At 42.1% G+C, this 26,802-nt stretch overlaps 1 protein-coding gene across 1 annotated transcript in view; it reads right to left on the bottom strand.

Annotated features, from left to right (window-relative positions):
- Nucleotides 1-26,802, bottom strand: part of ACSS1 (acyl-CoA synthetase short chain family member 1) — a 200,218-nt gene that overhangs the window by 99,205 nt on the left and 74,211 nt on the right. The window contains exon 3 of the mRNA XM_077486195.1: nucleotides 13,242-13,441. Within this exon, the coding sequence (XP_077342321.1) occupies nucleotides 13,242-13,441 (200 nt within the window). The remainder of the gene's footprint in view (nucleotides 1-13,241; nucleotides 13,442-26,802) is intronic.

The raw sequence follows: 26,802 nt of genomic DNA, 5'->3' as shown, positions 1-26,802 counted from the left end.
GTTATATTGAAAGTCAAGTTACTGTATATAGGAAAGGACAGACTTTGCAGATAAAGTAGATGAGAAATGCCAAGAAGCAAGAATTTTTCTGTTAACTATGGAGGTCAGATTTAGTTGATGAGGGAATAAGCGGCTGAGGTATTCCCTGGTTCCTATTCCCCGGTTGCGGGGCGGGAATGTCCAGGCTGCAGATGATTGGCCCAGTACAGGTAAGAGCTTCACTGGTGGGCTTGCCGAGTTTGTACTAGGACTGTAACATGCCCAAGCTAATTATAATCATCATTTGAGATATGTACATGACATAATGAGTACAGGAATACCACATAATTCTAATTTTATGAAGAGTAGTAGGGAGATAAAGCCCAATGTCAAATTTTTCCATTCAGTTTAGGAGATCTTTTTTCCCTTACAGTCTCACATTATGAGCCACACTGAAAAAAATATGTTTGTGTAAATCATTTTTTGTTAAGTCAAGATTACATCTGGTTTTATGGAAAGGAATACGGTACCTGCAATGGCCCCATTCTCACAGGTGTGTGACCAAAACACACATATACACGTACACATACTTCAGTTTGACAAGTACAAAATAATAAAAATGTCATTCATTGCCTCTGACATATTGGTTGAAGCTTTCTAGATTGTATTTGTTTTGCTTTTAGTGGTATTAAACCCAAAAGCAAACTTTATTATACTGCAGCTTATTATTTCTTAGCCCTTGTACACACGGTCGGACATTCCGACGGAAAATGTCCGATCGGACCGTGTTGTCGGATAATCCGACTGTGTGTGGGCTCCATCGGACTGTTTCCATCGGAATATCCGACGGACAAAGTTTTAGAGCTGGGCTATAAAACTTTCCGACAACATGATCCGATCGGACTTTGTCCGATTGTATGTAGAGAATTCTGATCGGACAAAGTGCCACGCATGCTCAGATCAAATTCCTAGACCAAAGCTATTGGCTACTAGCCCGAACGTAGTCCCGTCGTAACGAAATAACGTAATCACGTTAAGTACGATCAGATTTTTTATGTTGTCGGAATGTCCGACCGTGTGTACAAGGGCTTAGAGGTGATGGCTACTTTTTTCTTTTTTAGGCTTCCTTTCCATCTGGTGATCCAGCCAGCAGGTCTGTTTTTTTTATCAAAAGAACAAGCTGTTCTGCAGATGTACAGGGATGAGACAAACCATTTACTACTGACAGGGGAGCTTATAATGATCAGCTTTTTTTATTTATGTAAAACCTTTATCACAAAAGGAAACCGTCTGTTCCTGTAACTGCTTATAAAGTGTTAACTGGAGTTTGACTTCAATTTGTTAGTTTATTTAAATCTGATATCTAACACCCTCTCTCTCCAGACTGACAATGCTGCTGTCTAAATATGCCCCCTGTGCTCCTTCATCCAGAGTGGGGGCACTCTAACACAGGAGGTGTGTTACTGGCCAGAACACCAGGTGGAAACAGAAGGAAAAAGCCTAAAAAAGAAAACAAATGCAACCACCACATCTAATACATTACATAGTTAGTAAGGTTGAATAAAGACACCAGTCCATCCTGAGTGAGTGTGGGTGCGTGTCTACAAATTGTCCCTATCCCCTGTACATCGCACACTCACATCGGTCCCTACATTTGAGGAGCCCACAATCCAAGGTCCCCATTCATATACTAGGGCCCATTTTGGACAGAAGCCAATTAACCTACCAGCATGTCTTTGGAGTGTGGGAGGAAACTAGAGTACCCGGAGGAAACCCGCGCAGGCACAGGGAGAACATGCAAACTCCAGGCAGGTAGTGTCGTGGTTGGGATTCGAACCAGCGACTCGTTTTACTGATAGGTGAGAGTGCTGCCTACAACATAATGATTGGTAAGCTGCAATATATTGTATATTTTGTATATTTTGGGGTTTAAAACTAGGGATGCTAGGGAACTAGGAAACATATCGGCCGAAAATGCCCTTTTCGGCAGTTTGCCGAAAGGAAAAAACGGCCGATAATTGAGCTGAAAATGGGGCGGGGCCTGTGGGCAGAACTCCGCCCCCGTCCCTGGTGCCGCCCATGATGGGGGGTGTATAGCGCAGGAGAGCCGCCGCCGTCTGGTTGAATAGAGCGCCGGGAACATCACAGCTTTAATTTCAATAGCTGTGTGTTCCCCGTCGCGCGCCGTCACACACAGCCCCTCCCCCTTGTCCAGGGAACTTTGATAGACAGATTACCCGTCCAGATTGGGGAGGCTGAGGAGGGCTGCTGCACACAGAAGGCCTTTTATTTTATAGCATAGAATGCATTAAGATAGAAAACCTTTTTCCTTTACAACCTAGAACAATACAAATTTTATTTTCATAAAAGGATATAAGGACTGGGTGATCAATAAAAAAGGAGAAAGAGTATAGTAATTTTCATCCAAAAATACATACAATACAAGAGCGCAATAGAAACCCGGGAAGACCCAAAGTGCCAAGGGTAGAGTCCCATACATCAAGGATATCTGAATATATTAATTTACATCTACAACCTCTAGTCGCTAGACGTCCTTCTTATTTGAAGGATGAAAGGGATATACTTCCCCTTTTTTAGAGAATTTAGAATATAAAGAGTGGTGGTTCCTGGTCACTTGTAACACAAATCACTCTACACAGTTATTGAGCACACAAAATGGATTGATGCTGTAAGAAAATCCCACAAGTAGACCAGGCTAACACTGGATTATTAATGGAGGCCTTGAAGTTAGCTCTGGAGAGCAGTAACTTTTGGGTTGGGGGGGTTCCAGTAAAGTCAAATACATGGATATGTTATGTGTTGTAAATATGTACTGTTCTATGTGAACTTATTTATGGGTGCCAGGATGGACCTCTTTATTAATGGGAAGATCGGTCCTAAACTCATACTTTGGAGAAGATATATTGATGACTGCTTCTTCATTTGGGGTGTGACCAAAGCCTCATTACAAGAGTTCACCCAAAAATTGAAATATCCAGACTAGAACATGGATTTTACGACTATTTATAGTCAAAGTCAGGTCAATTTTCTTGACTTGGGCATCAGGATTATTGAGAGTAGGATTGAAACAGCAGTATACCAAAAACAGACTGTAATGTGTTTGTACCAGTGGATAGTTACCATCACCATCCCTGGATTGAAGCAATCCCTAAAGGACAGTTTCTGAGGTATAGGGGGAACTGCTCAAATGTGATTACTTGTGATCAACAACAGTCAGAAGGCTTGAGATTAAAGCTTCTAAAAAAAATGTAAACCCCAGATTGTGGAAAGAGCATATAGAGATGCTTTGAAGGCAGACAGAAAAACCCTTCTGTGCAGTGGCGTAACTAGCACATCTGGCACCTGGACATTTTTTGCACCCCCCTAAGAAAAATGGTATGTGGCAATATAGTGACACCATGCCAACACTGTGGGTGTGGTCAGATTGCATTAACAGTGGGAGGAGCTTAAAGAGGGAGTCCACCTAAATTTTTTTTATTAAAAGCCAGCAGCTACAAATACTGCAGCTGCTGACTTTTAATAAATGGACACTTACCTTTGCTGGAGTCCAGCGATGTCGGCAGCCAAAGCCGAGCAATCGTGGCTGCTGTTGGCGCCATTCTTGGTGAGGGAATCAGGAAGTGAAGTGTTGCGGCTTCACTTCCCGGTTCCCTACTGCACATGCGTGAGTCGCGCAGCGCAATGAGAATGGTCCGCGCTGTCTCTGGGACCTGTGTGTGTCCCAGCAGACAGCGTGGCAGGACTGGAAGAGGCATAGACTCGGAAGTGTTGGAAGTCTTAGATAGGTATCTTCACCCCCTCTCCCCCCTGAAAGTTGTCAAATGTGACTCCGGGTGGGGGGTTACGAAAAGTGGAGGTTCAATTATTGTGTGAACCTCCGCTTTAAATGGTCATATGCTTTAATGACTGTGCCAAAAGCGAGTATGTAGCAGATGGTACAAACCTCAGGACACTAATTGTAATAAAATAAAACTGTTCTATCGCATATCCTTTACTACACACAGCTAACCTTAAAGTAATATTAAAGTCTTGTTTTTTTTTTTTTTTTAAATAATAAACATGTTATACTTACCTGCTCTGTTTAGTGGTTTTGCACAGAGCAGCTTGGATCCTCCTCTTCTCGGGTCCCTCACTGGAACTCATGGTCCCTCCCCCTTTCTGGGTGCCACCACAGCAAGCAGCTTGCTATGAGGGCACCCAAGCAGGTGCGCTCCCAAGCCACAGCTCTGTGTGTCCATTCACACAGGTAGCCATGGCTCGACTCTGCTCCCTCCCTCTTCTGATTGGCTCACTGGCTGTGATTGACAGCAGTGTGAGCCAATGACTCCCGTTGCTGCCTAAAGCCAAAAATTTGTAGTGTGAGTCCCCGGACAGCCAAGGCTCTTGTGGACATCGCTGGATCGAGAGGGGGCTCGGGTAAGAATTAGGTGGGGCTTGGAGGGCTGCTGCACACATAAAGTTTTTTACCTTCATGCATAAAATGCATGAAGATTAAAAATGTTGTGCCTTTACAACCACTTTAACAAGGAATGTGCTGAACTTAGAATGCAGTAGTCAGGAGTAAGAAATGTAAAACACAGTAAGGGGAATTTTTCAAAACTAGAGTAGACAGAATTTGGAACAGCTGTGCATGGCAACAAATCAGCTTCTGTCTTCAGCTTGTTCAGCTTTGAAAATGAAATGAGCTGATTGGTTGCCATGCACAGCTGTTCCAAAATCTGTCTACTCTAGTTTTGAAAAATTCCTCATTCAGACAAGCACTGAGACAGTTCCTGTATGCTGCGCCACTTTTTGCTGCATCTGCATCCACCAGAGAACTTCAACTATAGAGTTGGTGTACCAATCTGAATGCAGACACTGTGCATTTGGATACATGCATCCCTTCCTGTCTGCATGTCAAATTTTGACATTCGACAATATCCAAGCAGCTTCTGTGTCCCAATTGACTTTGACTGGACTGCCCACACAGGGATGCACAGGACACCAAGTATCCCCACGCGGTACACAGCCATCACACTGGGCATGTACACATATGCTCCATGTGAATGAATTGTCATCATGTGGACCAAATAGCACAAAAGAGGAGATGTTGGGTAATTAAAAGAGAAATATGGGAATTTTATTTATGAATCATACTTACCTAGGTAGATGCTGCATCTGTCTACCGCCAGCTCTAAGGCTGAGAACCGAGTAATTAAACAGCCGATCACTAATTAAACAGCCGTTCTCAGTGCTCCTTGAGCAGAGTGCTGGTGGCTGTCAAACTCTGACTCTCTGCTTTGCCCCCCCCCCCCCCCCCCGGTGCTCACTGAAACACTAGGCTGTGGAGGGAGCAGGAGTGGCCAGCTCAGCCTCTCAGCAGCTTGCTGAGAGGCTGAGATGGGTGCCGGTCCAGGCATGTGAGTGAATTCCAGCCATATGGTTGCGATCTTTCCTTAGCCTGGACAGACTCGTGATATCAGCCGGGACTAAGCTTAAGCCTGCTGTCAGCTGAAAATGGGTCACAGCAGTGCAAAACAATTTGTTTTAGCTGTACTTCTCCTTTAATAAATCTATAACACCACCTGTCCCTCTGCTCCTGTTTGGCATTGCTTGCAACAATTGATAAATGTCCTTGTTTTATGTTGTGAACTCACCCTCCAGGGCCCAGGCAGGCTCTTCCTCAGCCCAGGCTCTTTCTCCCTGAATCTGGAAAGTCTTTCAGGCACCCTTTTTCATAGTCCAGAGGGCCTCCACGATCCCCATGTCACAGTCCAGAGCCTCCAGACACCTGCTTCCCTAGTCCAAGATATCCAGACAGCCCCTCTCCTAATCTGGGACCTCCAGGCAAGCCCTCACCTAGTTCAGTATCTACCTTGTACCCCCCATCCACGGGCCTTTGCCACCCCCACCCCCATTTCCTTATCAATGGCCTCCTCTACACCCACCCCCCTAGTCCAGGGTCTCCTTTGCACTCCTCTCCTAGTACAAGGCCTCCTTTACAGCCCACCCAATGTTAAGAGCCTCCCCTGCACCCTGCTCTCTGAATCCAGGTCCTTTATCAACCCCCCTGTTCAAGTCGAGGGCCTCCCCTAAAACCCCCATTCCAGGGCCTCCAGTTTACTCCTCTTCTAGTCCAGGGGCTCCTCTGCACCCCCCAGTCCAGGGCCTCCTGTGTACCCCCTCCTAGTCCAGGGCCTCCTGTGCACCCCCCACTCCAGCACCTCCTCTGCACCCCCCCAGTCCAGGGCCACTTCTGCATACCCCAAGTCCAGAGTCCCCTTTGTGCCCCCCCCAGTTAGGGCCTCCTCTGCACCCCCCAGCCCAGGGCCTCCTCTGCAGCCCCCAGCCAAGGGGGCTCCTCTGCACTGCCCAGCCAAGGGGCCTCCTCCGCACCCCCCATTAGCCCAGAGAATCCACTGAACCCTCCAGTCCAGGTCCTCCTCTGCACCCCCCAAGCTCAGGGCCTCCTCCGCACCCCCTCAGTCCAGGGCCTTCTCTGCACCCAACGTCCAGTTCAGGGCCTTCTTTGAAGCCTCCCCTTCTCTGGGATGCCTCACACAGAAAAGACATAGGCTGTTTGGGCACTGGGCAGGACTAGGACAGAGACCTGCCTGTCCATTACACTAGATCGGGCAGCAGTGACACCCTGAGAGCAGCAGTTCCCAGTGCAGGTGAGGGTGGAACCCCTGGTGGCAATCTTCTAGATGCCTCACTCGGGGAAGGAGCCCCCCTGCCCCCTCCTAGTTTCGGAGCTGCTTCTGTGTGATAAGGGGGTGCAAATGAGGAGTAAGAAACCCCTATTAGTATTTTCCCTATTGTAAAGACAAGACGACAGTAAAGATTATCAAGCAATATTGGCCCCTTCTTAGGAAGGATCTGGTCCTCAGGATGATATTACCCCAAAGCCCCTCCCTTGAGACTGGGTTCACACTATTGCAAATTGGATGCGGGTTTCCTCGCATCCAGTTAGCATAGCAGGAGATTGTGACTGGCTTTCAATGGAGCCGGTTCACACATCTCTGAAATGGCTCCAATGCAAATTGCACTGGAGTCCTGTGCGTCTTTTGGTCCATTTCAGGTCTGAGATCAGCCCAAAAGTAAGGCTAAAATCAGACCTGGAATGGTGAATGGAGACACACCAGACTCCTGCTGTGAGCTGCTGCGTTTTCCAGTGTGAACCCAGCCTTGAGGATTTGTTAGTGAGGAGTTATATTCAAGATGAAACGTTTTGACTGGTGATAAAAGCTTTAGGAAGTGTCGTAAGTGTTATGCCTGCAGACACACTAGGGATGACAGGGGGATCATAAAAAGTTTAAGTGCAACTATATGGGAAAGGAATACAAGATAAAGTTTTAAATCTGCTTGGGTGTCGTCGTGGTTCGCCACAAATGTGGGAAGAATTTAAAGAACATTAGTGAAATGCACAGAAGAGCATACTAGAAATATCTTAAATGGCAAAACAGACCACAGCACACCACAACACTTCAAATTCTGCCAAGATGGTAACCCCCAAAAATGTAAGTAATTAATGAAACAAAGAGTGATACCGAAATGGACAGGAGAAGATTTGGTCACGGCACTAGATCAAAGGGAGGGAGAGTGGATATACCACTTCAACATTCTAGCCCCAAGAGGTTTAAATGTAGATTTTAATTGTTTTTTATAAGTTATCTTTTACAAAAAGGAGTGAGGTGTGAGATATTCATTTCAGAACAGCCTAATAAGGGAAGTTTGATGTGTATTTAATCTTTTTTTATTTACTGATGTATTGGTATTATTCCTTCTTATTTTTTATTATTGAGAATCTATTTTTATTATATGCTATTTAGTTCAACCCAAGTGAAAATACTATCTGAACCTAGTTTATGGCGTACTGATATTAACATTTGGGTTCCATAAACCCAGTTGTTTGAGATCTTAAGAAAATACATTTTAAATGTGTAATGTATTAAAAATGTAATGTTGATGGACTGATGTCTGCATCCCATACCAGAATTTGAGTCGAAGGGTTTAATTTCCACACAGCCTGTAGGGAGAGGGCTTATTAAATGGTAGCAGGGTATATAATCATAACTTCTCAGGCACTCCCAGCCTTGATGAAGAAGAATTACAACCTTTGAAACGTATTGTGCTTTCAGTGGAGGAATTTGAAAAGGGAGCAGTTACATTTGGTTATCTGTCTTTGGGTGCCGGCCTCGGACAAGAGTATAAACTGGATGTGTTTTCCTTTTTTAATGCTTGCAAACTAGTGGCTTTGTAAGTAGGATTTTATCTTTCTAATAAAAAGTTGTTCTTTATACTGCAAATGAGAGTATTGTTTCCCCTTATGTTTTGTGAGGAAAGTGGGGACCCCGACCTGAGGGTTAAATAGCAGTGAAGCAGCATCAGCCTGAGGATGGAAGGAAGTTTGAGGGCAGGAGCTGATTGCAAGATGGAGCAGCCCTGTGACGGATACAGGGTCTCATGAGTCATAAGGAACAACTCTGCCAGGGAGACAATGCTGGACTTCACTACAAATGAGGAGCAGAGAAGGGAGTAGACCACCACTGCTCATTGACAGCAAGGTTGGAAGAGAGATTTTTCAGGTTTCAAAGTCTGTGGGAGTCCAACATTGGCTATTACCACCATCTGACTAGTGTGGTATATACTGTATATTAACCTAAATATCCTTGGACTGCTGTCCAAACAGGTAGCTGTTTAATTAATAATTCATTAATTAATAATCTGTGCTGTTGAGCAATATATTTCAATAATAAGTTGTGTCCCTGTGAATTAAAGTGATACTAAAGCTAAAAACTTATTTTTCCCCTTCTTTGAATTAAAGTAAAAATGTTTTCTATATCTCTGTTCCCCCTTTCCCTGTGAGAAGGGGAAGAAAGAGGAGAATAGATCCAGTGCTGTGCACGGCTGCATCTATTCTCCCCTTTTCCCCTCTTCACACAGCACTCAAGCAGCAGCAAGAACCATTGGCTCTGGCTGCTGTCAATCAAATGCTGTGAAGAGGAAGTGGGGCTAAGTCCCACTGTGTAAGCTCCATAGACACATAGTGCAGGAGCATGCAGACACTGTGTGTGTTTATAGCAAGCTGTTTGTTATGGGGTGAATCGGGGCCACTCTGTGCAACATTACTGCATAGAACAGGTGAGAAAAATGTGTTTGTTATTTAAGTTTAAAAAAATAAAATATTTAGTAACACCTTAAATCGGAGTTCCACTCAAAATTAAAACATCCGCTTATCCATCTCCTCCCCCCTCCGGTGCCACATTTGCCACCTTTCAGGGGGGAGGGGGGAACGGTTACCTGTTTTTGACAGGTACCGTTCTCCATTTCCAGGGGACAGGGCCGCGGCCCCGTCTCTCAGAAACGTAGCCCCCTCCTCCACTTAGAAAGCACAGCGCTTTTCACACATTCGCATTAGGGAACTGGCTGTGAAGCTGAAAAGCTTCACTGCTTGGTTCCCTTGCCAGGAATGCAAGCACCTGCACCCGACTGCCGATTCAAAGATCAGCTGGGGTGCCGACATCATGGGCTCCCAGGACAGGTAAGTGTCCATATATTAAAAGTCAGCAGCTGCATTTGTAGCTGCTGACCTTTCATTTTTTTGTGGGGGGGGGGGGGGGGGTGGACCTCCTCTTAAAGTGTTTTTATATGCTGGGGTTATTCGGTACCGTCTGATTTAGGTATTTGGTAAATTATTCATAGAAGTGAAGTGAACTGGCTGGCAGCGGGGAGATCCAATGTGTGGAGATATTGTTTACATTGAGGCAACAGGGGATTATACAATTTTATCTGCAAACTTCTGCCTTCCTGGGTCTCCAGCAATATGGTGGCAAGATCCTGCACATGGGTAGTAGTGGCCACCATGTTCCTGAAATCACAATATACTGGCGATATCCCGCATTTGGGCAATATTGGCAGTACAGATTGGCCACTACCTCTTATATGTGTGAGCTCACCACCCAAGACCCAAGTAGAAGTTTGTTGAAGAAATGTATCCCTGCTGTTCACACTACTCTTTCCTTACTGTACACATGACCTTTACTACCTTTTCTTTATCTGTTTAATTGTGTGAACATTTCTGTGTTATATGTTAAACAAAAGAAAGGCTCTAATCAATATTATCTATAGTGTGGGATAATAAAAATGAATTTATTTTAAGCAAAGTTGGTGTAAGAGGAGAGAGTGACACGAAAGCTGCCAAGTCTCCAGTACTTGGATTATATTAGCCTGATATGATGACAGAACAAATTCACAAACCAAAATAGAATCATGACGATCAGTCGTGGACTCCAGCAACCATAGATTAACAGAAAAGAAAGTGTTACGCTTTCCTTTTCTCAGAACAACATTTATAAATTAGCCTCTTTAACACAGCTGTCCAACACTTACTACTGTAAATTAGATTCCCATTCTATTATCTCATTCATGCCTGCGGGGCTCCTCTTGGCCTGGTCTATCTAATCATACTGCTCATTCCAATCACAGTTCTCTTCATTTCCACAGTTACCCAACAACCCTGAAAATTTATGTTAAATTAAATGTTAAATTAAATGGCTGAAAAAGCTGACTGTGTAACAATGATCAAGTCCATTAAAAAATGACAGTTATGTAAATGCTGCAGACGATACTGAAGATGTGACCAGGGATGGACTGACAACTCATGGGGCCCCCGGGCAATAGGATATTAGGGGGCCCCCAGGCAATCAGAGATTATGGGGCCACACAGTATACACACACAGTATACAATCACACAGTATACACAGACATGTTTCTATTGGCTGAGAAGGTACTGGAGAGTTAGGGCAGCTATAATCTCAGGATTATGAAATTAGAGAGGATTTGCGATGACCAGACTGCGGATGTGACTACAGATAACCAGACTGCGGATGTGACTACAGGAGATGACCAGAGACTGCGGATGTGACTACAGGAGATGACCAGACTCACTCTCAGAGGTCTGGGGTGGAGCTTTCGGTTGTAGGGGGCAAAGCTTTTGGTAGTAGAGGCGGGATTATCGCGGTCCAGGACGGGGCTCTTAGAAGTCCAGGAGAGGCGATCTCAGGCCGCCCCCCCCCCCCCCATGGTGCCCATGGCACTTGCCATGGCTGCCATACCTTAGATACGCCACTGTCAGCAGTGCCTCCCTTACATCCATGTGTGCCCATTATGCCCATTATAGCCATGTGAGCCCAGCAGAGCATGTCCCACCTATTTATACATTCAAAATTCATTGAGAACTATGTAACTATTTATGTGTAGGTGTATATTTTCTTGTTTCTACAGTGGCTCTGTTGCATATGGTGTACCAATGCCTGTTAATAGGAAATATCTTGAATTATATCAAAAATTAATCATACTCAAGATTGATATTTTTCACCTTATTGCCAAAAGCCGTCTCTATGATATATTACATATTTGTATTTATACATTTTTATCAATATTCAATACTTCTCATGTGTTCTCAAGCTGAAAAATATGTATCCATCATGTTCATGCCATGTGTGCATGTGTATGTGTATATATATATATATATATATATATATATATATATATATATATATATATATATATATATATATATATATGAAAATACTTTTTTTACTTGTTTCATACTATTGTTACAATTAAACAATGTTTACCAACCATTCTACCGCCACAAGTCAATTGCCTCATTTAAAGTCCCACATACCTTTCTTATTTACCTGAATCAGGGATGGAGGTACATTATTTGTGCCTCATTTAACTGCTTCCCGACCAGCGCACGACGATGTACGTCGGCAGAATAGCACGGACAGGCACGTGGGCGTACAGGTACGTCCATTTAAATGTGCCTCTGTGCCATCGCGTACGCACCACCGGCGGTGCACGCACGCGCAGGTCAGGACCTCTGTGAGTTGGCCTGCGGGGCCTGCGGACTTGATCACCATGGGGATACCCGCAATCACCTCACGGGGAGGAAGAAGCATCTCCCCGTTCTGCCTAGCAACAGTGACACTGATCTCTGCTCCCTGTGATTGGAGCAGAGATCAGTGATGTGTAAAACACAGCCACGACCTCCACAGTTAGCAACACGCCCCTAGAACACACTTAACCCCTACACTGCCACCTCCTGGTTAACCCCTTCACTGCCAGTGTCATTTACATAGGAATCAGTGCATTTGTATAGCACTGATTGCTGTATAAATGGTCCCAAAAATGTGTCAAAAATGTCCAATGTGTCCGCCATAATGTTGCAGTCACAATAAAAATCGTTGCTCGTCGCCATTACTAGTAAAAAAAAAAAATGATTAATAAAAATGCCATAAAATTATCCCCTATTTTGTAAACGCTATAACTTTTGCGCAAACCAATCAATAATCACTTATTGTGATTTCTTTTTACCAAAAATATGTAGAAGAATACGTACCGGCCTAAACTAAGGAAAAAATAATAATTTTTATACATTTTTGGGGGATATTTATTATAGCAAAAAGTAAAAAAAAAATGCGTATTTTTTTTCAAAATTGTCGCTCTTTTTTTGTTTATAGCACAAAAAATAAAAACCGCAGGGGTGATCAAATACCACCAAAAGAAAGCTCTATTTTTGGGAAAAAAGGACGTCAATTTTGTTTGGGAGCCACGTCGCACGACCGCGCAATTGTCAGTTAAAGCGACGCAGTGCCGAATCGCAAAAAGTGGTCTGGTCTTAAGCCAGCAAAATGGTCCGGTCTGAAAGTGTTTAAAGTCCCAAACTCCCCCCTTTCCTGGTATAAATTGAAGTATTCCGTTGAAAAGTTTTTATTTTATGTTAAAATAAATTGCATGTACAGAATATAAGACAAATTATTTGATACCAGAAATAAAAAGACATATTGAAGTACGGATGATATAAAGCAAAGAAGAATTTCAAGATATTCTCATGGGTATGACAATAAATGGCCTTATATACTTTAGAATTTGAAAACATTCTTATAGCTGAGTTTTAAACATTTTATTCCCAAGAAAATATAAATATGTCTAAAAGAAAATATATGATTTTAAAGTTTTGAAATAACTTCTAAAGTATGTTTATAGTAAGTATTATATAGAGGAACATAAAAGGTATATAGGAGGGGAAGGGGAAATTGAAGTATTCCTTCCTTAATGCTAAATAGGAACATTCTTTTTCTCTAAGAAAGTTAAATTTTTGCCCTAGGCATTCTTATGCCCTAATGTGGCCAAGCAAGTACCAATGATAACATAATACAACAAATAAAAAGAACTAGTATGTTCCCACTTACCGTCATTGATTCTTCCTGATAAAGATTCAGCACTGAAGCCAGCGAACACTATGGTGTGCACTGCACCGATTCTGGCACAGGCTAACATGGATGCCACAGCTAAAGGTGACACAGGCATGTAAATAGCCACCCTATCCCCCCTCTGTATGCCATGCTTCTTCAGTGTGTTGGCGATTCGGCACGTGTTATCAAGAAGTTCTCTGTAAGGAAACAATTCGATTAATAGTCTTAAAATTTTGTTAGCATTTTATTTTTCAACAGTGCAAGAACTGGTAATATGAGTACATTTGTGTTTTTACAAGTGGAAATTCTGGTCAATTTGTTAATGTTTCTAAACATATCCCCAGAAATACCAGACATCACAAAATCATTGTCAATAGATATTAAAGATGAATTTCAGGTGTGTATATGTTATACATACAGTAGTTCCTTTGGTCACCCTTACCCTCAATATAACTATGTACAGTATATATTATACCTAGTTAATGCCCCAGGAAGCTGGAAATCACTGAAGCAGGCACCGCTACTACAGTGATTCCCTTTTGCTTCCGGATCCCACTGCTACATTCTGAACATGGGAGGTCATCCGCTCGGCACGGGAGCTAAATAGAGAATGCATTGCTTTTTCTGAATGAGTGCAAGGTGTTCTCTGAATGGACAAGGTGGAGAGTGTGACAACACTGTCCCTCCACCATTTTAACTGGCAGATTCACTGATAAGTTCACCTGGACCAAGCTATGTTGGGGAACATGTTTGCCTGTCAGATCAGAGAGCCATGCTAAGCTGTAAGCCTAGGTTCACACTAGTGCTGCTGCATAATCATGCATTTTTTTTTTGTTTGTTTGTTTTTTTACACATTTTCATGCTTCTTGTATTATTTTGTAGGAGGAAGAGACTTAAGCCTCGTACATAGGATCGGACTTTCCGACGAGAAATGTGTGATGACAGGCTGCTGGCTGAAAATCCAACCATGTGTATGCTCTATCGGACAATTGTTGTCGGATTTTCTGCTGACAAATGTTGGATAGCATGTTTTAAAATTTTCTATGGACAAATATCTGTTGTCAAATTTTCTGAGTGTGTGTACACAAGTCCGCCAGACAAAAGTCCAAATTACAAACACTCATGCTCGGAAGCAAGGATGAGCCAGAAGCGGTCGGTCTTGTAAACTCGCGTTTGTATTGGAGAATTAACATTCGTGACGTGGCAAATTATGAAATCTCAAAATGCAGCGCATAATTCTCTTCTTCTTTAACGGGATAATAATGAAGCTGCTTTGCTGGTGATACTGATGGAGTTATTGCAAACATATTTTCAAAGGCTTTTTTTTTCTAGTGATATCAAGAATAATATTATTATGCTTTTCTTTTTTTTGGTGCAAGTTACCACAACACCATTATCCCGTAGTTTTGAAGATCAAAGATACAACTATGTTGGTGTCACTTGTTAATTTTACATTGTATTTTTTTAAATGTAACTGCCTACTCCCAAAATGTAATTTGAAGTAAAACACATAGCCAAGTATTATTCTACACAATTTTTTTTATTGTGCATTAAAAAAAGAGACCTTAAATAGAACTTAACCAAAAAGTGCATTCTATGCATCCAAAAATATAGAAAATATACCAAATCAAATCATTATTCAACCAAAAAAATTATGTCAAAGCAATATCTCCAAGGCCAATAATAAATAACATGTTATCGCCTCCGATTCCGCAACATGGCTGCTTGACGAACGGCCGTTCAGAAACTAACTGAAAAGTGCAAAATGAAAAGTGCGAACTAAAAGTGCCAATCAACACTCACCAAACTTCTACTAACACGAAATTAGCAGAAGGAGCCCAAAGGGTGGCGCTAAAGTACTGAAAATCCATGTAGTACGTCACTACGCTCGTGATTGTTGGCCAGTTGTGTGGCTGTGTGTATGCAAGACAAGTTTGAGCCAACACCCTTTGGACAAAAGTCCACGGTTTTGTTGGCCAACAATCCGATTGTGTGTACGAGAAGTGTTCAACACAAGACCCTGCCAAAAACACATGTACATGCACCTGTCATATTTTTTTCATGACACTGACGTATATAAGGCCAAAACACACAATGCTGCACCAAACGAAGCACATTCAAAAATTGCACTGCAACCATGTTGCATTGATGTGAATGGGCATCATAGGGAATAATGTGGATCCTATTGTCGTGCAGGAGCTCACACTAATGTGAGCAAGGCCTAAAGCTGGAGGCTGCTGCATATTTGGCAGTGTTATGAAGCCTATCACTGAATGCTGTTACCTCCAGAAAGAGGAGCTTTCCCTGGAACAAAGAACTTTTGTTGTCCTTTATAAAGCTGTTGGAGCCCTGCACACTTTATGCTGGAATAAACAATTTTAAGAATGTGATCTTTGTTGCCTCTGCATCCATCCCCACAATATTTACTATATAGTATATTATACAGTATATTCTATAGGCCAAAAAGGAGTAATGTAAATGGAGGGCACCTCTTGTTGCCTAAAACATAATCTAGATGTCATTTTCTAACCTGCTATAGGCAGATCAGTGGTAATTTTGGCAGCAAATTTCGATTTAGTTTTAGTCTTAGTCTTAGGACTAAAATAGCATTTTAGTTTTAGTCCCATTTTAGTCTTCTGCATTTGTTTTAGTTTTAGTCGTAGTTAGTCGACTAAATCTCCAGTACATTTTAGTTGACTAAAATGTCCTACATTTTAGTTGACTAAAATCTCCAGTATATTTTAGTGGTCTAAACTTATTTTAGTCGTCTAAAATCGAATGGGTGTAATTCAATTGTAATGCATTAGTTAACAATTCTCTACAATTTCCAAACTCATTATATACTGCTGGGGTGAAAAATCTAGTATGTTATTTATTATTACATTGCGGTATGAACATGCACTACAGACCAGTGTTAATTTTAAAGTCAAATTTCAATTTAGTTTAAGTCTTATGCCCTGTACACGTGGTCGGAAATTCCGATGGAAAAGGTCCGATCAGATTATATTGTCGGAAAATTCAATCGTGTGTGGGCTCTATCGGACTTTTTCCGTCGGAAAACCCGACGGAAAAAATTTGAGAGCAGGATCTCAAATTTTCTGACTTTGTCCGATCGTTTGTAGAGAATTCTGATCGGACAAAGTGCCACGCATGCTCAGATAAAATTACAAGACCAAAGCTATTGGCTACTAGCCTGAACGTAGTCCCGTCGTAGCAAACAAACGTCATCACGTTCTGAACGAACTGATTTTTTGACAACTTTGTCCGACCGTGTGTATGCAACACCAGTTTTGGACAAAATCAGTCGGAAAAAATCTGATGGATTTTGTGGTCGGAATGTCCGACCGTGTGTACGGGGGCTTAGTCTTTTGACTAAAATGGCATTTTAGTTTTAGTCCCATTTTATTATTTGACTAAAATGCCATTTTAGTTTTAGTCGTATTTTAGTCATTTCAGTTGTTTTAGTCGTATTTTAGTCGACTAAAATAATATTCATTTAGTCGACTAACATGTTTTAGTCGACTAAAATGAACACTGAGGCAGATGTCAGCTTAAATGTGATTGGTTGTTGGAAAATACTAACCATTCCCCTCCAGGTCCATTTATATTGTTACTTTTTTTATTTTACTAGTGTTTGGACTAAAAATACTTGCATATTTTGGTGCATTGTATGCAGTAATAACAGTTCTACTTAATGTGTAACCAAATGTTCTTAGTGTAACTTTCTGTCCCTTGTTTTTATGTTCTTCTGAGCAGGTGGAGGCACAAATCCTATCTGTTGTATAAACATAACAATGTATCCAAGCTTTATATTTAAGTGTACTCCTCTGTTTAGTTTTCATTATGACAGCAGATAAAAGTTTGGGTACTTTCTCCAGGATGATGATGCAATAAAAACTGGATTATATTATTACAAATCTGTGGCATTCTGCCATATGAACTAATTTTGGTTCATTTGAGGGCCAACCCTGTATTTTTTTGCTATTTGGCAAAAAGTAAAAGCCACATATATTTTACCCTATGCATAGAGTTGTTCTCCAGATGAACATAAGCAGAACATAATTAATACTGAACACATACACTGTATGTGTTCTCAGCTAGTGAGTGTTTACTTGTTTTTTGGTTCCATAGACTTCAATGGATGAAAAACATGTATTGAAAAACACAAAATGCACCTGCAATATGCAAACTGCAACCTGCATAGGTGTGAATCAGGCCTAAATCGGCTAAACAAATTCCTGGTACATTAACACAGAAGGTATGCAAAATCTTATAGTCTGTCTTCTTTAAAAAGCAGCAACAGCCTGAGTAGCAAAGCCTGTCCCCTACCAGCATGCTGCAGCAATGGACCCTTGCTCTTTGTCTGGAAGCGAACACTGCAGAGTCAGACCTACAACTCTGCAATCAGAAAAACTCATGATTCCCTGCTGATTGGAGAACTCTTCAGTAGCTCTAGTCTGGCAAGGACCGTGTTTGACCTCTGCAGAGAGACCACTGATTCCACAAAAAGAGCAAGGATCCTTCATGAAGCTTTTGTGCAGGGGACAGTCTTTTCTACTCAGTCTCAGGCTGCATTCTAAAGAAATTAAGACTTTGTGTACCTTTTTGTTTTGATACACCATTGGCTGATTTAAATTGAAGGTTTAGCTGGGCCTTCAGTAATTAAATAATCACTTAAAAGGTAGACCTCTCTGTTAAACAACTATTAATTGCCTGTCCTGTTGCCCACGCCTACCAAATTTTAAACTTTGAAGAGTAAAGCTTGTTGAAAGCTAATATTGGATGTTGGCATCCCCACACTCTGTTAAAGTGTAATTAAACAAAAGTAATAAAATACTGTCAATACTTGCTGTATTACATTGTGTTCATATTCAGTCACCCACTGGAGCATTTTTTTTCTGTAGTCTGTAAAAATCCTGGTTGATTCTGCTGTTCACTTTACCTCCCTTCTTCTTTGTGTCCCTCCTCCAGCCTGAGATCGTGCAGACCAGCTGTTGACATCTACTGAGCATGCTCCAGTTTCAGTTAATTTCTAAGCTGTTCATTTGCTCCTTTTGCTTATATCTTCAGCCCATTTGACTATAGAGTCACACAGTGGTAAATACACTCCACCCTCCTCCTCTGTCTTCATATTGCTAAACATTATGGGGGCTGGGTATAAGATGGTGATTGATGGAGGCTTCACCTCCCTGTTAGTCCCAGCACATACACACTATAGACAAGAGCCCTTCAGAACCCCCTTCAGATTGCTTTACAGTGTGATCAAAGTGAAAGCTGTTGTCAGTTAACATAAACTCCGCCTACACCATGTTATTGAAAAAAATTATAAGCATTTGTCTTGAAATATAGATTTATATATAACTTTAACATACTTTGCTGCTAACAATTATTTCTTTTAATTCTCTATCCTGAAAGCCTTTTTTATGTTATGTGACTGGCACAGCACCATTTAACACGGTGTAGACACTGATTCATATATCAGAAGAATACTAGAAACTCCTCCTCCAGAGCTTTCCCTGAGGACAGGAAAGACTTGGGAAACGTCATGTGACCTCTGATCAGCAATGATTAAATAAAGTATTCGGATGATTTTTTAAATTAAAATGTTATATTAACTGCTTGCTGATCAGTTGCCGTCATTATACTGTGGCAGGTCTGCACGATCAAAAGAGTCATTGTAGCTATACGTCGGCTCGCGGGATCGGGATAGCAGGTACGCTCACACGCACCCGCTGCACTGTGGGGGTGCCAACGCTCATGGCCGATGGTCACGATGACTGCCGGCCACGAGCGATCATGGCCACAAGAGGCAGAACAGGGACTTGTGCATGTAAACACAGAAATTCCTGTTCTGTGAGTGGTGACAGATCATGAGTTCCTAATAGCTAGGAACCACGATCTGTCATTTCCTCTAGGTCAGTCCCCTCCCCCACAGTTATAAACACACAGGGAATACAGTTAACCCTTTATCAGCCCCTAGTGTTAACCCCTCCCCTGCCAGTGACATTTTTTTACAGTAATCATTGCATTTTATAGCACTGATCGCTGTATAAATGCCAATGGTCCCAAAAATGTGTCAAAAGTGTCCGATGTGTCCGCCATAATGTTGCAGTCCCGATAAAAATCGTAGATTGGCGCCATTACTAGTAGAAAAAAATAATAATTCAAATGCTATAAATCTATCCCCTATTTTGTAGACGCTATAACTTTTGTGCAAACCAAGCAATATACGCTTATTGCAATTTTTTTTACCAATAGTATGAAGAAAAATATATATCGGCCTAAACTGAGATAAAATATGCTTTTTTAAAAAAAAAAATGGGGATATTTATTTTAGCAAAAAGTACAAAATATTGTCTTTCTTTTAAAATTGTCACTCTTTTTTTTCTTTATAGCGCAAAAAATAAAAACCACAGAGGCGCTAAAATACCACCAAAAGAAAGCTCTATTTGTGGGGAAAAAAGGACGTCAATTTTGTTTGGGTGCAGCGGCACAAGACTGCGCAATTGTCAGTTAAAGCGACGCAGTGCCGAATCCCAAAAAATGGCCTGGTCATTCAGCAGCCAAATCTTCTGGGGCTGAAGTGGTTAAATACAGTGGCATGATCTTTATACATAAATAAAAGGGATGATGGCAATTTAACATTGTATGTTTAGTATCACTTTAAATATTAGTTTTGGATGGACTAGTCAACTAAAATAGTGTTTGTAAACCTACCTATTGTTGGAAGAACTCTATGAGAAAAGGGTGGATAGCCTAGATGTACTATAACATACTGATGTGTTTGCAAAGCAACCTGTAACCAAGTGTACAATACTGATTATGTGACAGGGTGTTACAGGAATGCCTCGACTTTCTTTAAAAAAGCAAATATAAGAAACAATATCTAGAAAGGACCATGATAAAGAACAGACTGTATATGCTGGAATTATGAATGCAAACAGTCAGCTAAGCCACTTGTTTCAGAAGAAACTATGCTATGTGGTAAGAATACATAATGGTTATATAATTTTTGTCTCTATAATGTGCTCCTACTTTGTAGCACCCTACACATAATGCTAGGAAAAAGTACTAAGTATAAGTATAAATTCAGAATTTATCCACACACCAAGGGTACTATTTTGGTTTTGCTAATACTGTACTTTGGAAAGTTGCAATTTTATATATGATAAATGCATTTACAAATATACTGCTTATATTTAATATTCTAGTAAGTGTATACAGCAGTGATTCTCAACCAGGGTTCAGTGGAACCATAGGGTTCCTCCAGGGGTTGCTAGGGGTTCCTTCAGCATTGGGCCATTTCTGCTCTCGGGATAAGTTCCCACCGACACCATTGATTTTTTTAGCTATCTGTAAGGAGGTAATTCTTCCCACTGACCATCACACTAATATATCATGAGTTGTAGATTTCTCTATTTCAAGGGTTCCTCTGTGTTGAAAAGGTTGAGAAAGGCTGGTATACAGCATTGCAACCATTCAGTGCAGTTTAAAAAGCACATGTGCCCAGACTATGCGCATGAACGAGGCATAAAAAACTTTTTAAAACAAGCCCTGACTAACCTCTGTACCTATAGACAATGTGGAGAAATCAGCCTTCAAAATTCACAACAGAAGAGGTGAAATCAAAGCTCGCCTCTTGTTATTTTCAGTAGCAGCTGAAACTTTGCAGACTCCCAGCCATTGAAAGCTAACCTTTTCCCCTTTCTCCTGAAATCACATCAGCATACAGTTATGCATGCTGGTATGAAATCAGCATACATTTTTTTGCTTTACTTACAACTACTGTTTTTCACTTCCTGGTTTCTTTAAGGCACTGTGATGTAACTATGGCCTCCCAGAGGCATACTGGGAACTTCCTGTCACATGTTCCAGGAGGCAATAACTAAAATACAGGTAGATGGATTTATCTCTCTTGGATAAAAATTACCACCATGAACAAAAATGGGGGGGAGAGAGAAAAATAAGGTACAGGAAGGCTAGCATTATCTAAAAATATCTGTTTGTAGATTGTAGAAGTTCTTCTTTAGACCCCTTTCACACTTGTTCGTTTTCTAGCTTGAAGCTAGACCCTCGGAAACACCCAACAAGCAAAATCCTATAAATTTCAATGGCCAATTATCAAATTTGAGCATTTTGTTGCCTGTAGCAAAACGCTAACACTCAAAAGAATACATAGGCTACTTTTTAGGCAGATTTGAGCATTTCTGTTCCCATAGATTTCAATCGAAACTGCCTGAACAGCGAGAAATTTGCATATTTTGAGCAATTTTTCAGATGTTTTCAGCTCAAACAGCATCTCCCTGTCCCTTTTCTACCGTTTCTTCACACCTTACACAGGTTTCTATTGGCCGCAGCAAAAATGCTTAAATGAAAAAAAAAACTATAATATTTGTTTATCTGCTCAAAAAAACGCTCAAAAATGTCTGGGAAAAAAACTTGAAAAATGCCTGGAAAAAACTCAGCTCAGGTGCTTGTAATCTATTAGAACTGAATGACAACTAACTGCAGAGTCTCTGATGAGATCTTTGAGGATCAATTATTTGAAAGTCCACACAGCTAAAAAGTTTACTGAGGTCTTGATTTAAAGGATCAGGAAACTTTTAAACACTGCTTTTTGAAAGTTTCCTTATCCTTTTTGCTCCCCCACAACACTGACCTTACCTATGCCACCCTTCTCACCACAGCTGCATAATTGCCTAGTTCATGCACCAAGTCTGAATACATCCCACCTCCATGTTTACCTCTGGCTGGCCTAGGGTTGCCACCTTTTCTTCAAGCCAAACCCGAACACTTTTGCGGCACAATTTTTTTTGTGTGGAGTATACATTATAGGATTATAAAAAACTTAGGACACCTTTGAGTGCCTCAAGGAGAGTAGAAATGCAGCGAGCTAGGTGCACCATGGCGAACAGTGAGTGTTTGCCAAATTACATTGGGAGGGGCTGAAAGGGACATTGTTAAATAAAACGCATTCTTGTACCCATAAATTATGATTAAATTAATAAATAAAATGTAATTTTAAAAATATGAATTAGCCTACCTTAAAAGTGGACAGTGTCAGTCAGTAGAGCAGTGGACTGTGTCAGCAGGGCAGTGGGCGGTGTCAGTAGAGCAGTGGACGGTATCAGTAGAGCAGTGGACGGTGTCAGTAGGGCAGTGTACATCTCAGTAGGGCAGTGTTTGGTGTTTCAAGGGCAGTGGTCAGTAGAGCAGTGTCAGTAGAGCAGTAGACGGTGTCAGTAGAGCAGTGGATGGTGTCAGTAGAGCAGTGGACGGTGTCAGTAGGGCAGTGTACATGTCAGTAGGGCAGTGTTTGGTGTTTCAAGGGCAGTGGTCAGTAGAGCAGTGTCAGTAGCGCAGTAGACGGTGTCAGTAGAGCAGTGGTCGGTGTCAGTAGAGCAGTGGACGGTGTCAGTAGGGCAGTTAGAGCAGTATACGGTGTCAGCAGAGCAGTGGACGGTGTCAGTAGGGCAGTGGACGGTGTCAGTAGGGCAGTGGACAGTGTCAGTAGGGCAGTGGACGGTGTCAGTAGAGCAGTGGACGGTGTCAGTAGGGCAGTTAGAGCAGTAGACGTGTCAGCAGAGCAGTGGACGGTGTCAGCAGAGCAGTGGACGGTGTCAGTAGGGCAGTGGACGGTGTCAGTAGGGCAGTGGACGGTGTCAGTAGGGCAGTGGATGGTGTCAGTAGGGCAGTGGACGGTGTCAGTAGGGCAGTGGACGGTGTCAGTAGAGCAGTGGACGGTGTCAGTAGGGCAGTGTACATGTCAGTAGAGCAGTGGTCGGTGTCAGTAGAGCGGAAGATGGTGTCAGTAGAGCAGTGGACAGTGTCAGTAGAGCAGTAGACGGTGTCAGTAGAGCAGTGGTCGGTGTCAGTAGAGCAGTGGACGGTGTCAGTAGGGCAGAGGACGGTGTCAGTAGAGCAGTGGACAGTGTCAGTAGAGCAGTGGTCGGTGTCAGTAGGGCAGTTAGAGCAGTAGACGGTGTCAGTAGAGCAGTGGGCGGTGTCAGTAGGGCAGTGGTCGGTGTCAGTAGAGCAGTTAGAGCAGTAGACGGTGTCAGTAGAGCAGTGGGCGGTGTCAGTAGGGCAGTGGGTGGTGTCAGTAGCTTTTTTTTTCTTTTTTAACAAATTTATTTATTTTTACCCTTTTTTAACAGTCTTGGGGGGGGGGGGGCTTTGGTGAAATATCAGGAGACTAAACAGACCCCTGATAGCTCACTTTTAAAACAGAGAAAGGGACTGAGGGTAGATTCTCCAGTTCCTTTCTCTGAGCCATAATAAATACAGTCAATTGGAACAAATTGACTTTTTCTGGTTCCCTCAATCTCTGTAATTGATCCCCCACAGCTTCAGTGAAAGTTGTGACAGGCTGACAGACACTCCATCATCCTCATTGTACCATACAGGGTTAATGTTCCTGTATGGTGTGCAGTGATGCTGAGGCTTTGGGAGGAGGAGGAGAGCAGTGCAGATGGAACATGGAAACAGAAGTAAAAGTAGTAATTTCCCCCTTTCCTGGAGATGGGCTGTATAGTATTCTGTATGTCTCTTGCTGATTATGCTCATGACAATGTCAGGAATATACTGGGACTTTTCAGGTTCTACATAGAAGTATTCCACATTATCAAAAAGAATCATTTTAAATAAGACATAGTGTGTGTGTGTGGAATACATCTATGGGGAGCCTGAAAAGTCCCAATATATTCCTGACAAGGCCAAGATCTTTACTTTCTCTTTCAGTAAAGCTGCACTGCAAGATGCAGAACAGGATTACAGCACAGGATCACACAGTTTGGAAGGCAAAACAGGTTGGGACTCACGGGAGGAGAATATACAGTGTGGCATCCGTTCTCTGTTCTCTTCAGTCTGCCCCCCCAGGGTGAGCCTTGATGTCTGCTGGGCAGGAGGAAGCAGTGATCGGGCTGCAGTCTGTGTAGGGTCACTTGCTCCGCCCACCTGTAGAGGACCTCTGTTAAAGGCCCGATCCAGCCTGAGAGGAGCCTGTGCTCAGGAGAAAGGATGTGTTGCTGCCATAGAAAGAAAGCTGGCAGTAGACATGGGCACATCCTCCTCCCTGCTTTTCGATTCTTCAGCTGTCACTCCTTGTCTGGGCCCGCCCACCGGCTCCCTCCTGCATGCAATCATCGGCAGGCAGTGTGGGCTCACTGAAGTGCTTCGGATCCCCCTCCACTCGGCATTAGTGCGGGGTGGACTGACACTATGCCATTAGTGAGACGGCGGGGGAGGGGAGACACATCATCCACAGAGCAGTCTCATCACTCTCGGGCAGTCCAGTCTGAATGATGTGTACGGGTCTGGAGCAGATGAAAACCCGTACACATCATTAAAAAACCGGACTGCCCGGGTGGAACCCATACAAGTGGCAACCCTAGGCTGGCCCATCCCCTTCCTTTTGCTACCTGGACGTGAGCAGTAAAACTCTGTTCTATTGGGTGGCCTCACAAACCAAAACTAATTTCTCAGTTTTGTTGGAATGGAAGAGAGTTCTTAATGTTTCACTGGACAATGGTTGAATATACTGTACTTCCCCATCCCTGGAAACATAATAGACAATAGCTTGGCTTTTCTGCTCACACGTTTTGGGCTGAGATATTTGTTGAAGGTGACTGAATTCCCACACTTAGGCCTCGTACACACAGTTCGATTGTTGTACGAGAGAGCGTCTGATTTTTGTCAAAAGCGCGTGTGCAGGATTTAGTCTAGCATACTAACTATCCACAAATTGTCGTTTGACAAACACGAACGTAGTGACGCACTATGAGATTATAAAGAGGAAGTTCATTTCTTAAGCACCACCCTTTGGACCATAATTTCGTGTTAGTAGAAGTTTGGTGGGTGTTGATTCGCGATTTTCAGATTGTACAAAACAAATGCCTGTTAAAATACTTTTGGCATAACTACATCAGTATCACCCGCAAAACAGCTTCATTATTATCCCATTAAAGAAGATGAGAATGTGCGCTGCATTTCGACATTTCAACTGCCGCGTCACGAATGTTAATTCCAGATTACAAATGGTAGTTTAACGATCCAAAAAACCACAGAGAGTTTGTCTTACTAATTTTCCCTTCTGATTTTTGTATCAGAAAATCAGAAGGGAAAATTCGTAAGATGAACTATCTGCGGATTTTCGGATCGTTAGTACGGTGTTTTCAACAGCCGATTTGACTTTTTCGTCAGACAAAAGCTGGATGTGCAGGCTATAAGACTCCATTCACACCTGAGCATTTTGTAGCTTGAAGCCTAAAGCTACAAAACGCTAGAGGGGAAAAATTATATTATTCTCAATGGAGATGGTTCACATCTCCACTACATGTCGCCTGAAGCCGAACGCCTGAAGATCAAACAAGTCCCGGACCCTTTTTTGTCGTTCGAATTGAGCAGATTTGGGCGTTTTTCTTCTTTTAACATTGGTGACTTTTTGCCCTGCACAAAATCGCGACAAATCGCGGTAAAAAATGCCGCAAATCACGTTAAAAAACGCTTGAAAATGCTACGCTCAGGTGTGAATGCAGCCTAAAAGTTTTGTTGGATGTGAACTCAACGTCTGATTTACAGATAGTCAGTACAGAAATCGTCACACAAAGTTTTGTTGGATGTGAACTCAACGTCTGATTTACAGATAGTCAGTACAGAAATCGTCACACAAAAGTCGAAAGTACAAACACGCATGATTGGAATCAAGGAACGACCCAGAAGAGTTCGGTCTTGTAAACTAATGTTCGTAATCTAGAATTAACATTTGTGACATGGCAGATGAAGAAATGTTGAAATGCAGCGCACATTCTCATCTTCTTTAATGGGATAATAATGGAGCTGCTTTGCTGGTGATACTGATGTACAGTAGTTATGCCAAACGTATTTTAACTGCTTTAGCCCCAGAAGAATTTATCCCCTTCCTGACCAGAGCACTTTTTGCGATCCGGCACTGCATCGCTTTAACTAAAAATTGTCATGCAACATTGCACCCAAACAAAATTGACGCCCTTTTTTTCCCACAAATAGAGCTTTCTTTTGGTGGTATTTGATCACCTCTGCGATTTTTATATTTTGCGCTATAAACAAAAAATAAAACGACAATTTTGAAAAAAAAGCAATATTGTTTACTTTTTGTTATAATAACTATCCCCAAAAATATATAAAAAAACTAATTTCTTCCTCAGTTTAGGCCGATATGTATTCTTCTACATATTTTTAGTAAAAAAAAAAAATCACCATAAGCATATATTGATTGGTTTGCACAAAAGTTATAGCGTCTACAAAATAGGGGATAGTTTTATGGCATTTTTATTATTTTTTTATTTTTTTATTAGTAATGGTGGTGATCTGCGATTTTTATCATGACTGCAACATTATGTCGGACACATCGGACACTTTTGACACTATTTTGGGACAATTGTCATTTATACAGCAATCAGTTCTATACAAATGCACTGATTACGGTGTAAATGACACTGGCAGGTAAGGGGTTAAACACTAGGCTGCGATCAAGGGGTTAAGTGTGTCCTAGGGAGTGATTCTAACTGTGGGGGTGGGT

Source organism: Lithobates pipiens, unplaced genomic scaffold (assembly GCF_037356315.1).
Source record: "Lithobates pipiens isolate NorthernLeopardFrog02 unplaced genomic scaffold, aLitPip1_a1.2 Scaffold_18, whole genome shotgun sequence".
NCBI lineage: Eukaryota > Metazoa > Chordata > Amphibia > Anura > Ranidae > Lithobates > Lithobates pipiens.
The sequence above is the reverse complement of the archived record's forward strand: the minus strand, read 5'-3'. Positions and strand labels throughout refer to the sequence as shown.